Raw genomic sequence first — 14,942 nt, forward strand, 5'->3', positions numbered from 1 at the left:
ATTAAAAAAAAATTAGTTGGATTTCGAGAAGTCAAGAATGTTGTCTTGGATATTTGCTCTGGAGCTTTATACGACAGTAATGTCAGTTGCATCTCTCTGCTGATAGAAACATTTCCAAACACAACTCAATCACGGGTCCTTATAGATACAGGTGACATGGGTGAAGCTGAAGCTAGAATAGTTCTTTGTCTTGTTTATGATACTTGTAGCTCTCCCGTTCTTTTGCTTTTGTTGGCTGATGTTTTAAACGCCAAAGCATTATACTTTCAATTCAATTTGCAGTATTCATAATTATTTGGAACATCACCTGATGTAAAGGAAAAGCCTCGAACATTTTCATCTGCACTGCTGACCCTTTTTGTTGGACACTAATTAATTGCGGGTGTACATGAATTTTCTCGAAACTCTCTGAAGTGTTTTCAGAAAATCCACTGATGAACCTCTCCTATATACGGGCCTATGCGTGACGTCTATACGCTAAGATATCAAAAGAACTAAAATCCAAAAAAGTAAGAGGTACGAATGTGTACATTTCCTTCAAGACAGCAAAGTTATGGATATTTCAGATTTAACATAAGATCGGTTGTTAGGAATATTGGGAGCGATACATGTATTCGTGGGTTATCATCATAATCTTCATAGCATTTTAGTTTTGAGCAAAATAAAATAAAAATACATGAAACCAAAAACAAAAAAGTCAATTGATTTAGTGTAAACACTTACGTGTGCAGCAGAATGAGAAATCAAAACGATTGAGTTTTATGAAACAAGATGATTGGTGTATTTCACGAGTTACTTGACCAACAAAAGGTGACCAGAATTTCATCTGTAAAACGACCCCTATAGGCCTCCCTATAGTGAAAAACTTATTTATCTTCCAAGCTATTTGAATTCAAATGCAATCGCAAATGTTACCTTCCAGTTAAACTGCTTTTGTGGTGTTCTATAGGCTATTTTACATCTTTCTGTAGTAGTTTTATGCGACAGTTGATAATAGCTTTGAAGGCTGCCTTGTATTGTGGATGCTTGAAAGCATATATGAATGGATTCACGCAGCCATTTATCAAGAGAAATATGCCGGAGTAAAACGCTTCCTTATGAACACCTTGTATGCTGAAGGCGATACAACTTGGCATGAGGAAGCAAAAGAAGGCGCAGAAGATGATGAAGAGATTTTTGGTGACTTCAATTTCCCTCCTGTTGATCTGGGCACGCATTCTCTCAGCTGCCGTGCTGCCGTCACCTTGGCTGGTAGTGTTGACTGGTCCATCCCTGCATCCCGAAACAGCTGCCGACTCAGGCGACTTGTCTTTCGTAATCGACAATAGCTGTCGATGATGATGTCGAACGTAACGCAAGATGTCGACATAAAATCCAGATGTGATTATGAACGCCGGAAACAAGGTCGTGGTTGCCATCACTGTGGAATAAGAATCAGCCGATGTGCCGTCTTCGTAATATGCACACATATGTGGCCAGTGAGAATATCCGATCTTTCCAGGTCCGAAATAAGAAACACCAGCACACATGAAGAAGCTGTAAGACCAGACAAAGACAATCATCAGGCTTGTATTCTTCTTGTTGTATATTCTGGCATACACATGTCGACCTTTGGTGATCAGGAACCAACGATTAATAGCGATCATAGACAAAGTAAGAGCACTCGTACCAACCGAAGACATCAGCATCGCCCCGAGTATCTGGCAGAACCAATCCGGGAGAACCTTGCCTCGCATTGTGGTTATTATCTGGAACGGTAGCGTCAGGCACGAAAGAAAGTCATTGATGCTGAGGCTGACAACGAACACGTTCGTAGTCGTCTGGAGCAGGGGAGAAACAAGGACGGCGAGAGCTGTGAGGACGTTCCCCACGATGCCGCAGAGCGAGATCGCTGCGAACGCGAAGTAAACAAATATCAGCTCTGATTGGGAGAATGGTATTAGGACGCTTGACTCAAGAGGAACCACGCTGGTTGTAAGATTTTCGAAGAAGATATCATATTCTCCTTGGAGTGTGGTGAATACTGGTGCTGCCATGTTTCTGATGGTTTGAATATTACATGAAAATACGTCTTTATTTATTCATTCATTCATTTATTTTTATTTCATCATTGCACAAGCTTCAACCATAGCTGTTCTTCCGCATGTTTGTGAACAAAAGAAAAACAATATACAACAAAACAAAAATACGATGATATGAATACGTCTCATGATCATGGAAATTGAAACGGATCATGATTTACTTTGAAAATAAAAAGAGCAACGATTTTTTTTTTGAGGGTGGTATGACAATCGTTCAATTATTGAATGTCGGCTTATTTGATGGAATTAATTCCTTTTATATCTAAAGTTGGGAAGCAATGTTTTCCCGTAAATAGGACCTACAGGTTGTGACAGTAAAAAGATATGTTCTACTCCGTTAAGCTAAAGCCAAGAGAGTTTACAACTGAATGCTATTTCTTTGAGTGAACTAAAGACAAAAAGACTATAGTTAAATGTCTAATGTGGCTAACGAATCATTGTAATCATCGACGGTAACTTTTTGGAGAGATTTATTCAGTCAAACAACAGCAGTGAAAGAAAAGAACATTAAACTTTGATTAGCGCCAAATTAAGAACACAATATTCTCACCGATTGCAATCTCTGTGCAAGAACCAGGCCGACACGCTTATTTTCCTATGGCGATCTCAATATTACTTGATAATCGAATAATTTTAGCGTTTTATAGCATATTCTGGTTGAACAATTAACGAGTCACATGACCAAATGTAATTCATCTGATGAAAGCTTCTAACAGCCAGAGTGTACATACACACACACACACACACACACACAAACACACACAGTGACGCTGTGTAATATGCAACACTGATGCACTGTGAACAGGTGCATTTACACACACCTACGCACACACAGATACCCCCCCCCCAAAAAAAAAAAAAAAAAAACAGCACGCGCAGAGACATTGAGTACGAGAAAATAAGCACACACGCACACACACGCACGCACACACAAACAATTGCGGGAGGACCGCTAAAGGCCGTGTCACACCAGCCTTGCGTGCGACTTGCAAAGAACAATTTTGACTACCCGGAGGTCCCCGTAGATGATCCGCACATGACAGTACCTAGCATGTATCTCAAAAGTAGTCGCCCGGAGGTGCGCACGCATATTTTTTTACCCGCGACCGTGTTTAGGCCCTGTCACACCTTTCCGGGTAAGCTATTCGGGCTTGTTACGTGTAGGGATTTTCTAGCATACCGGACATTCCTGAGGGCGGAAAAGGATTTGTGCGAGTCAGCGCATGTGTCTTACTTGCTGGACGCGTTATACTTGCGAGTATACTGTGTGACCTTTGTACCAGTCGCGTGGGGGCTGACAACTCAGTGAAGGAATTCCTTTTAATGGAATGGCTGAAATCTCACAGAATTTCATTATCTTGGCTGCATACGGGACTGCGAAGTACCTGCGTGGGAACTGCCTGGGAAGTACTGCCGCTAAGGGTTTCCTACTGGCGTTCTGCGTGGACCTCTACGGGCATTCCCGCGACTCACCCGGAAAACGTTTTGGTCATGCTCAAAACTTGGCTGCGGTTAAATCGGACTTGCATGAGCACCTCCGGACAACTACGCGCTAGATACTGTCAGGTGCGGACCAAATGCGGAGAGCTCCGGGGATTAAATTTGTTTCCCCGCAAGTCAAGCCGCAGAAGTTCCCCCCTACGGTATGACAAGGCATGAATGAAAATTGCAAACATTCTTGTTCGCCCGCTGAAAATCTTCTACGTGCTGGAAACTACCTCCTCGCCACAAGCCCGCGTAGCTTGCCCGGAATGGTGTGACACCGCCTTTAAAACCATGTCAATGCACAACAGTCGACAGAGTGTGAAATAAAGTGTGAAAAAGTGTGAAAAACTCGAATACTATTGTGCACTTGTAAACAATTATTAAGGGCTATATACTTCGTGGGGCCTCAATAATACAAGCAGTGTTTTTAATGTAGGTACCCCCGCTTTTGTTCCTTTTACTGTCTTATGTTACCATTTTTATTTTTGTTTCTCCGATAGTGTTCATATTGACTATACTAGTATCATGTACGTCATGAATGTCCTTTGTAACAGCTACACTGTAAAAAATGCGACATGCGACATGTTTATGAACTAAACACAGTGTTAAAAATCTAAACACTTTGTTTAACATCTAAACACCCGGTGTGTATAGCACGTTTAAAGTATTGAGAGTTAAAGTGTTTAGCTTGGAGTGTTTAGTTGGAGTGTTTATTCTGGTCACGCTATGTTAATCTCAATATGTCCGTATATACATGTAAAAGTGTTGGAAATGGTGTGTAAATTGCAATTTCTAGTTTCCTTTTATCACGAGAAAGTGGAAACTGTTACGACATTAAGATGCACTATGAAATAATTCATGTTTTATGCCTTTCATGGAAATGCCTAATCAATAAGGAAAAATGATAACCTAAAAATATGTAATACAACTGTAAAAAAAAATTATATTTTGGTTTCGCATATACAGTCCTGTATTTTAACTGCTAGAAAAAAATGGGAATTGCCTTTGTTAATGATTTCGTTCATGGTTAGGGCATTACCCAAATGTTTGTTGGTTAGGCCTAAACACTTCTACTGTCAGGGTAAACAGACGCGTTTACATTTAGAACGCCTCGTAAACACGTTCTAAACGCCGCACATGTTTAACATAAACACTGTGCTACTCGTACTCTACAAGTCAGCAGCGCATGTGACATGACGGTCGCGGCCACAACGCACGCAGTGGTGCCCTGTGCGTGCGCTTCTAGCGCACACTCGTGCTATGCCTATTATTATGACCATACAATGCACAATTGGCGGGAAAGGAGATGTGCGCGTACGTACCTGTACGGATGGATCTGTCTGATTGGCTGGCTGGTGCTGCCCTAGCAGCGTGATGTACTACTCAGTATGTGCGTAGGCCTACAGTACGTGCGCATTCGTTCTAGGCTTGGTACACACACTACACTGTACTTACGACTCGATCGACTGCACTGACTGTTGTACTGCATTAAAGCTAAATGCCAAGGAGCGGATCTAGCTAAGATGGCGTCGAAGCGATAAAGTTCTAGCCTGGCCGGCCTGTATGAAAGCGGTAAGTCTGCTAAGCCTGCTAAGTTGGTGAATATCAAGATTTATTGCAAAATTGCCCTCGTTTAATGTAAAACTGTAGTAGGCGTAGAAATAGGCTAGGCCCTTAAAGATTTTGCTCGTTTGTTTTAGTTTTCTATTTCTAAATCTAACGGTTAACGTTTATAGAACGGGGAACGCTCTAACTGTAACGTGTTAGTGTTGTTAACGTTACAATAGGCCTACACTCTACAGATAACCGGTACCGTAGTTATGGGTAAACTCGGCCTAGCGGGTAAACTCACTGTATCTTTTACCAAGTTATGAAGTATCTTTCATGTGAATGACGATGAGTTAGTGACTATATTTTGAGTGAAATTCAGTTTTATTCCCTGTAAATTCTTTATAACTCAACAGGTGGTGAAAATTGAATGTAAAGCCCGTTAGGATGTCTTGGAAAGGGATGCCGATGACACCAAAGTGGGTGACGATGATGTCCTGACGACTGTATAAATTCTGCAAGACATTACCTCTGCTGGCAGAGAACGAGGCATGCTGCAGTCAGCAGAGTAAATCAACTGGGGATAGTACATCACTGTATACTACCCATGTGGAAAGTGGAAATCAAGTAAGTACTCAAAATTGCAGTGCCAAATCAATGAATATTATGTACTTAAAGGGCATGTAAATGATTTTCTATAAAATGCAGATTTTAGATGCTTTAAGTTCTTCTGTTTTTTTTTGTCTGTTTGTTTGTTTTGTTTTTGTTTTTGTTTTGTTTTTGTTTTGTTTTTGTTTGTTTGTTTGTTTGTTGTTGTTGTTGTTTTTTTTTTTTTGGGGGGGGACCTACTCCCGACTCCATTCCATTACCTAAAATAAATATGGAAAATTGATTTATTGCAAATATTGTTGAAAGTGTAAATTACAGATGTGAAAATCTTCACCCAAGAGACAAAGGATACAGTAATGGTCGTAACTCTGCTTGATAATGATGATGAATAAGAAAGAAGCAACAACAACAAAAAGACTTGAACTATGTCCAGAAAATTCAGCAAAGTGATTAAAAACTGACGCAAGACACTAAGTGCTAATGTGACAAAGGGATTCTGTCATTCCTTTTAATTTGAACTTGCTTATGGATTCAGTCAACTTCTTTGCTACCCATTCATTTTCAGAATCTATGGGAGCAGTTAAGTCCATTGTATTGCAAAGCCAACTGATTTGTTTTCCTTGTGTAATCATTTCTTTTTACCAGCACCAGTACGTCATGGAAGAATTGATCAGGGATCACGCCAAACTGTCTGGATTAGAATGAAAGATGCATGTGCTTACTTCTATACAACCCGTCTAAAAGTGCAAACATCTGAGGATTACAAGGACATCGCAAGATATACTGATATACAGTATATCTATAGGCCTACATGCCATATGAAGGAAATGAACCATGGATAGAAAATTTGAATATTAATAATCTTTTTCCCGCTAGCCATGTGATGTCTCACATCGTCATGATGGACTACAGACCTATTAGGAGGCATCCCACCTGTTAGAGCAACCTTTCTATTGTTTTTTTTTTCTTCACTGACAGTGTGCATGTAAACCTGTATACTAGAATAAAGTAAATCATATGGGGGATGATAGGGTTTTGTATGCGATAGGGCTTCAGTTCTCCGTGTGTGTGTATGCGTGTGTGTATTACATAATGACGAACCTCTAAAGAAATATGAAGGTAGGGGGCCTATATAATTCGAAGAGGAATTCAATGCTAATTTGATGAAAATTGGTTTTGAAATGGCAGGGATATCCATAACAAAGCGATTCTATTGTCCTCTGTGCTTACGATAATGGTCACCTTCATTCTTATTGCTCATAGATATGTGTAATTGTCTTTTTTAACAGCTAGTACGTAAAATTGTAATTTTATCTAATATGTAAAGACACTTGCTCGAAATCGTTTTGCACTATTAAGAAAAACAGTTTTATTCACTTCATTTTATTCATCAACCAATGTCCATGTAATTCACTGTTAAGATATTACTCAAGAACTTTGTTCGATTGGCTTTCTGTTATATTCTTGTGCAAAAAGGAATATAGAAATCAAAACAAATCAAATCAAAGTATCTGCCATTTCATTTTTTTCCCTCAGGTGCTTCCTATACAATCAGCAGATATTGGACGCAATTAGGTGTGGAAGTAGTTGTATTTGTTCGGAATTCTTTGCAATTTTCTTGTAGACCTGATAGGAAATGCAGTATTCAGTAATTAATATTTTCTTTCTGAGATATTCTTGAAATCCGTCACATGGAGAGAGGTATTAGAAATGTAGTACAACATGTATGGAGAATATGGAGGAGTCTTGCAACTGACTGACAAATTGACAAGGGAGGAGTCTTGCTGATCACATTGCGTGTTCATGACAGCCTTGCATACCCTCCCGCCTGCAGTTGCAATGCATTATTTTTTCTTTGTTCATATCGTCTTGTCTTTACCAAAAATTCTGCTGTGTCGAGATTGAAAGTAGCCCTCCATACCATGATTATGTGGAGTATGATGAGACTGATTGGACTCTAATAGACTATTCAAGTATACCCATTGAGTTTGACTTCTTTCTCCAAGGTTCTAGCAAGGTACAGTTGTAGAAGTTTTTTCTCACTCACCCCTTGAAATCCACTAACATTCTAATATTTCTCTCAAAAATGTTAGTCTCTCTATGATGGAGTGCATCATCTATACTCCCTGATCAGTACCAATACGACCATAGTGTTGTGCATGGTATAATTTGCCGTGAGCCTAATCTGGTTCGGGTACCCAAAGCACTTTGCCAATAATTGATGCAATCTTGGATTTGTTCACAGACTGCAGTTATGTTCCTGGAGGTGTTACTATGTCAAGCTTCCGAAGCGTTGAGTTGCAATTCACAATCAACAAGTTTATTAGTTTGTTTTACAATACTAAGAATTAGTTCTGAATACAGTAGAAAGAAGGCAATTCTTGAAAGTAGGCCAAGAATTACATGTGACTGAAAAGTAATTGTTAAATGCAATATTTTTTTTCTCCAAAATGAGTTGTGTGCCATTTCCTGCATATACAAACTTTACTGTCTGTATAGGACAGAATTTCATTTATGTCTTCGTGTACATGCCAGTGACTCCCAGGTATCTTGCATTTAACTCAGTATGGTGTCGTATAGCAAAACATGGCAACAGCTAAAGGGGAAATCCAGTCCAGATACAAGTTAGTCTGATAAGAAAGAGTAGAATTTAAGAGTTCATTGGTAAAATTTTGATCGAAATCGGTTGTAAAATAAGGAAGTTATGACATTTTGAAGTTTCGCTAATTTTTGAGGAAACAGTTCTTGAATGGTTAATATGAATATGCAAATCGATGGCAACGTGGGCATGTCATTCCCTCACAACTTACTTAATTTAAAGTTTTTCATCCAAACGCAATTATTCCCGAGGCTCAAGTCCTGATATATCTAACTGATCACTTTCTGAAGTTATTCAACCAGTAATACCATAATGTTTCACATTTCATCAACATAAACATTGAATTTCATCATTTTTTTTTTTTTGTACACGATCAATGGAAAATTGTGAGGTTATGACGTGGTCAACTCACTCATTTGCATATAACATCCACTTTTAACTGCTTTGCAGAAATTAGCAAAACTTCAAAATTTTATAACTTCCTTATTTTTCATCCGATTTCATTCAAATTTTTACTGTTAAACTTGTAAGATTTTACTCTTTTTTATCAGACTATCTTATTTATTGGACTCGATTTCCCCTTTAAAGGATTTTAACTTATTATTCATCAGATAGTGCCGAAGCTTTGACTGATGTTTTGATAACTTACATTCAGAGAATTGCCTTTGACTCTTGTAGCCAAAATGTTTGTGAAAGCTAACCCACGTCTTCCCTGGTATTATGCCATGTAAGTGTGCTGATGATTTGGTACATCACTGGGTAAATTCTATATAATGTTATGCGTTTATCTCATTCCATTCAAAAGTGGAAACAATCCACTTTACATTAATAATTACATGGGAATTAACATGCATGATGAGTAACATGTCTCATTTAAACACGTAGAAATTAGCATGTATGAATGTATAATGTGTAAACATGTCTCATATAAACACGTGGAAATTACCATATATGATGTGTAAACATGTCTCATATAAACACTCAGCATGTATAAGGTGTAAACATGTCTCATATAAACACTGAGAAATTTCGATGTTTAATATGTAAACATGTCACATGTTTAGTGTATATGCAATTTTGTGATCGATCTAAAAATCAGACATGTGTTCTGAGAATAAACACTCAAATGGCAAATAAACATGTCGCAGTGTTTTTAATCTGTCACAGCGAATAAACATGTCGCAGTGTTTACATCGTAAACAGTGCGTCATGTTTATTTTTTGGTTCAGTGTTTAGATCTTAAACATTGTGGGTGATTATGTGATTGTGCGGTGTTTAGTATTTAAACACTGTGAGTGATTATGGTGTAAACGTTTGGTGTTTAGGCTATAAACAGAGCAGGTGTTTAGTTTTTAAACATCAGAACCGTTTAAAACATAAACATGTGTGTGTGATAAACACCTAGGGTGTGCTGAAAATAAACACAGCATGTGTTTAGTTCCTAAACATGTTTAATATATAAACGCGTCGCAGTGTTTTTAAACTGTCACAGAAAAGTGTTTAGTTAGGTGTTTAGAAACTAAACAAATTTTTTACAGTGTAGTGTAATTCAGTTGTATTTGTCTTTTTGTTTTTGTGAACACAGAAGAACAACATTGAAACTCAATCAATCAATAGTGTACCAACGCCTCCATCAATACCCTGGCATTATCTTAATTGACTTTTTGGCTGCAAATTAATGAGAATGTCTGCTTTACTTGCAATTGATTCCGTCAAATTGAACGATTCTTACAGTGTGTTCGGGATTTATCAAATAAAATGGAGAATTAAAGTATGCTATGACTTTGTACAATATTGACAACAGCGCTTTGAAGTATAACTTTGTAAAACTGTGTTTTAGTGCAGTACGTAATTTATCACTTTCCTGAAATTCTGTTTCTCTTCTATTTTGTCACTTTCCGTCAGTAATAGGTTGTAGCAAAGTCTTGAAAGTCACTACCTTGGAGCCTACATTCCACAAGTTTCTCCTTCTTAGTAGGCTCCTCGTATTCCACATTATTCATATTCATGCTTATACGTTTTTCCTTCTCAAATTGACTATTTTGTGTTGTATTTCTCCCTAGAAATCAAATGTAATGCAAAATTACTTAAAATGTGGAGTATGGAACAAAACTTTAAAGGGATGGTACAGTATTGGTGGAGGTGAGAATTGGGCTTTTAACTTTTTGTGAGATACCAAGAAAACACTTATGATATAGTACAGAGCATACCATTTTAAGAGGAATTCAAAGTTTATTTGATGAAAATCGGGTTTGGATTGGCTGAGACATCCAAAAACAAAGTAAAACAAAGCGATCGTAATAAAGTGTGGGTCCCACACCTTATTAGAATCGTTCTTACTTGGATATTTCAGCCATTTCAAAAAAAAATCATCAAATAAACGTTGAATTCCTCATAGAATTACATGCTCTTTCATATTTCATAAGGGGTTTTTCATTATCTCACAAAAAAAAAAAACGTTAGAAACCTGAAATTAGGTCTCAACCAAAACGATACGATCCCTTTAAGAACATGAAGTTTGAATCAACAACATTCTTGTGACAAAATTACAATAACAAATGATTACCTGCGTAAGTAGAGAAATACCGGAAACACCGACTCAAATAATCCATATCAAAACGGAGTAAAACTCTTTTCTTACTATGTCTAGATCAATTTTCTTCTTTAGCTTTAAGGGAAATGATAAAAAACATGAAAAAATAGAGACGCAAACAACTGCGAGGTTCCTCGATCACTGAAAGAAAACGAGTCGAATGATTTGTCTGCTTTCTATAATACGGAAGATCGTCTAAAAGTGTGATAACCTCGGCCTCTTCTTCTCCCTTGACAATAATGGAGGAAAGCACGGACTGACTGACAGACTTGCATTCACGCACAATTACTTCATTTGAAAGCAATCTACTCCTTTCCATGATCGACTTGAAAGCACTTAAGGTTTGTAAAGAGATACATTCACACTTTTGAATGTCACATTAAGTACCTCCACCTTCTTGATAAAAAAAAAAGGTGCTCTTGCGATTTCATGTGAACTTCTTTTCCTAGCGTGTGATGCCTACATAATGACGTGTTTTCAATGTCTCCACGTCTATTCAAATTGTCGCTCAAAAGGCGGAGATTCATGATAGAAAGGCCTTCCTCTGCTAAAGATCATGAGCAACTGGGTTGTCATAGTAATCGACTTGAATTGTAGGAAGAAGAAAAAACGGTCATCTCCGGTAGTCAGGTAGACAGACAAAACTAATCGTTTGGAATAATGCAAAGTTCTTTGAAAGTTGGTGAGACGGTGGAGTATAACACTACTGGCTTAGCTTATGACTTTTTTCGAGTACGCAAATTAAGTGCGCACCTGCTCTCGCCTGTTGTGTTTATTGGTGTTGAGTGTGTTTTATATCGTGTTTGTTTGTGTTGTCGATAGATTCAAGTTGGCATAAGCGAGATGACAAGAAATGACGTTGGCTGTACTCTATATCTGCTGATTGTGGATCTTACAGATCTAAGTTGTCATACCTATACGTCGCTTGGCTATCGAGTCCTCTTTAAGGTTGACAGACGTCAGTGATGATGTTTTGTGCTTCCACGTGGTCTTGTAACTTGATAAGATCTCGTGACCAAACGTTGGAGGTTGTCTGGGCGTGGAATTATTGTGCTATAAATGGACTGGTAACATTACGCAAAGAATGACGTTGCTTTCATGAATTTGTATGGGCTTGTGATTTGTTTTGTGTGATGGCGTGTGAGTACATCATTCTGTTTGTTTATACCACGGCAACCTATGCAACATTTTATTAGCACATGATTACACTTTTGTAAAGAATCTTTACTTTTAAGGGCAATTGAAAGTGATTGAATACGTAGCATTATTATTCGTGACTTTTTCCTCTTATAGAACTATGTGACATTGTGTGATCCAAACACCAGAATATGATTAGTACATCAATTGATTATGGACCTCTCGAGTGTACATACATGTACATGCAAACATACATGTGACAAAACATACTTTTAAGAATATAAGGCGTTTGTTAGAGCATAGTCGCTGAGAAGTGATAGTATATATAATTTAGTCTCCGTCACCTTGTGTATTGCCAACAAAACTTGTTAAATCAATACATGTAATTGCCTTTTATATTCAAGACTTATTCTTGTGTCAGACTGTACAGCTTCAAGTTCATATTGAAACATGACTTCTGACGAGAGATGACTACGATTCTCCGTTGAGGATTGAGGACTGTCATATTAATATCAGGGAGGTCGGGATAATGAGGCGACTGATGAAAGCGGAAATAGTGTGGGTTAGCATGGTTAGGATGATGGATACTAATAGAGGGGTTTTCTTTTTATTCTTTGGTAGAAGTGGTTATTGTGATGAAATAGGAGTATGGAGTCATGACATTAAAGGCATAATTTATCATTTGCATATGAAACAAAAACCCAGTGTTAGTGCTTCAAAATAGTTCTTAAGTGTGAGTTAGGGATAGAAACAACCAATGTAAAAATTTGAATCAGTATAATCGATGTTAAGTATTGTTAAATATACAAAATGTGAACCATAGTTATAATAAAAATGTTTCCAGACTAAAGTAACCGTCTACAGTAATGGTTTATTGAGAAAAACAGTGATATCTCCTTATATTTTAGGCTTTATTGCAAAGTTTTTATATGGTAGGATGTTTTGTGATACAACTGACCTACACACATGTATCAAATGTGATATCTTGAACACTTCTTAAATCACTGCTCCCAAAGGTAAACAGTACCGTTAATGCAAATCTTGTACAAGAATGGAAATAAGGAAAACTGTGTTTATAAGAGTATCCATTAGGCTCATTCACCTTAACAAGATATGTAGGGTAAAATATAAAGATTTAGTCAACTTCGCCTGAGAGATCGTATAATTCGTAAAATTTGCTCACATTAGTCGAAGATAAATTCTATCCAAAGTGTAATAGAGACAAATACTTAGTATGTGTAAATTATATTGTGTAAGTCGAAATTCACGTAAGTCGAATGATTTTCTTTGGATTAGACCTAGGCGAGACTGTATTTCACAAAATATAAACAATGCATTATACACAAATGTACACACACGACAATTGTCGAACATTTTCTTATGGGAAAACTTACAATGAAGAAAATACATGTTCATGTTATGCTATCAGAGGGACATGGTAAAGCAATCATTGATATGGCGCTTTGTCTTCTTTATTTCATGAAAACTAGTGTTAAAATGACATTTTCGGTAAATGTTCTCTTTTCGATGCATTAAATTGGATATCTTTCCGAAGTAGGCCTATACGCTCAAGGTCGGTCAATGAGTTAATATGACAATCTTGATTAATATTCATTGAAAATAGCGGCGTCGTCGTTTCCAGGATCATCAATTTTCAAACTATCTAGTTTTGTTTTTTTCCGTTCAAGAATATTCTTTCACAGACCCAAGATATCAAGAATTTCTACGCTTTTTATAGTTTAACCTTTCATCGATTTCAATCGTACGCTAAGCATTTTTAACACGAATCATCGCATTACCCCTGCGGGCCTTTGTTTTCAAAGGGTGCTAATTCACATTGTCCGATCTTAATTAGTCATATACAGTGCACTCCCATTATAACGAAAACGGTTATAACGAAATTCGGGTTAAAACGAAGTAAATATTCAGGCCGCAAAATTATTCGCTGTATGTGTTTTCCTTATTTATTTGTTCGGTTATAACGAAATTTCGATATAACGAATGAAAACTGCCGGTCCCAATGACTTCAATATAACGGGAGTCCACTGTACGAGATTCATCAACCTTCTGCGCCAATGTGAACGTAGTTACATGTCATTGCATGTAGTGGAATGTGATGCCCTGTCTGCTTGTATACTTTCTATCCATCGCTATGTTTAGCACTGAAGACCGATGGGGCACGCAGCTCAAATCTACGCACACACATTCGAGCAATGTCAGATCAAGGATCGAGGTTCTAGAGAATGGAGTCACAACCGTCTTATTTCCTTTGCTAGATGTTCGAAGCCGCAGCTCAAAAATATTTGAAGCATGTGCAAAACAGGATCTGCCGCGCAGATAGGAAGACAATTGACTCGTGTCTCATTGCATAATCACTAGCCACTTTCAAAGGAAGATATTTCGTGTCTTTGTGATGGTAATTACTTTTCGCTATCCCTTCTTATAAAAGGTAGGTGGTACAGACATGAGGATGCGCGAATAGAAATTGAGCAAAAAATGATAAAATGAAGATGAAAATTACTCGACTGGGCATATGCGGGCACTAATCTGATATATCTATCAATATAGAATTATACTTGAAGATTATTCCATATTAGTTTCATTTGTGGAAACTAAGCGGAAAAGTGATAAAACCAGCTTTCCAGGATGGTACAGTTTTAAACATTTTCACATGATACAGCTCAGATTTACACTTTTGCGCAAATTTCTGGACGGAAATGTCTTTTGTTTTACCTGCTTTATCATTAATTGAATTCTCATTTCATTTAATAGATAGATAAGCAAAATATGGCCAAAATTATGATAACGTTCAAAATTAATCTTCAGAATGCTGAGCAAGACGGCGGCAAGGAACATCGATCATCAAAGGCACAAGTGCACCTGTGGAATT

At 37.6% G+C, this 14,942-nt stretch overlaps 1 protein-coding gene across 1 annotated transcript; it reads right to left on the reverse strand.

Moving 5' to 3' along the window:
- Positions 1 to 950: 950 nt before the first annotated feature.
- LOC139729666 (G-protein coupled receptor moody-like) lies at positions 951 to 2,036 on the reverse strand. The gene has a single exon (XM_071640593.1). It carries the CDS (start codon positions 2,034 to 2,036, stop codon positions 951 to 953), a length of 1,086 nt encoding a protein of 361 aa, XP_071496694.1.
- Between the last annotated feature and the right edge of the window lie 12,906 nt (positions 2,037 to 14,942).

The sequence above is a fragment of the Diadema antillarum genome, unplaced genomic scaffold (assembly GCF_040938485.1).
Source record: "Diadema antillarum isolate AM-2024a unplaced genomic scaffold, OU_Dant_1.0 seq00000248_RagTag, whole genome shotgun sequence".
Taxonomy (NCBI): domain Eukaryota; kingdom Metazoa; phylum Echinodermata; class Echinoidea; order Diadematoida; family Diadematidae; genus Diadema; species Diadema antillarum.

Bases quoted from the DNA above. Each gene is read 5' to 3' on its own strand.
- LOC139729666 (XM_071640593.1), bottom strand. From the start codon at position 2,036: ATGGCAGCACCAGTATTCACCACACTCCAAGGAGAATATGATATCTTC.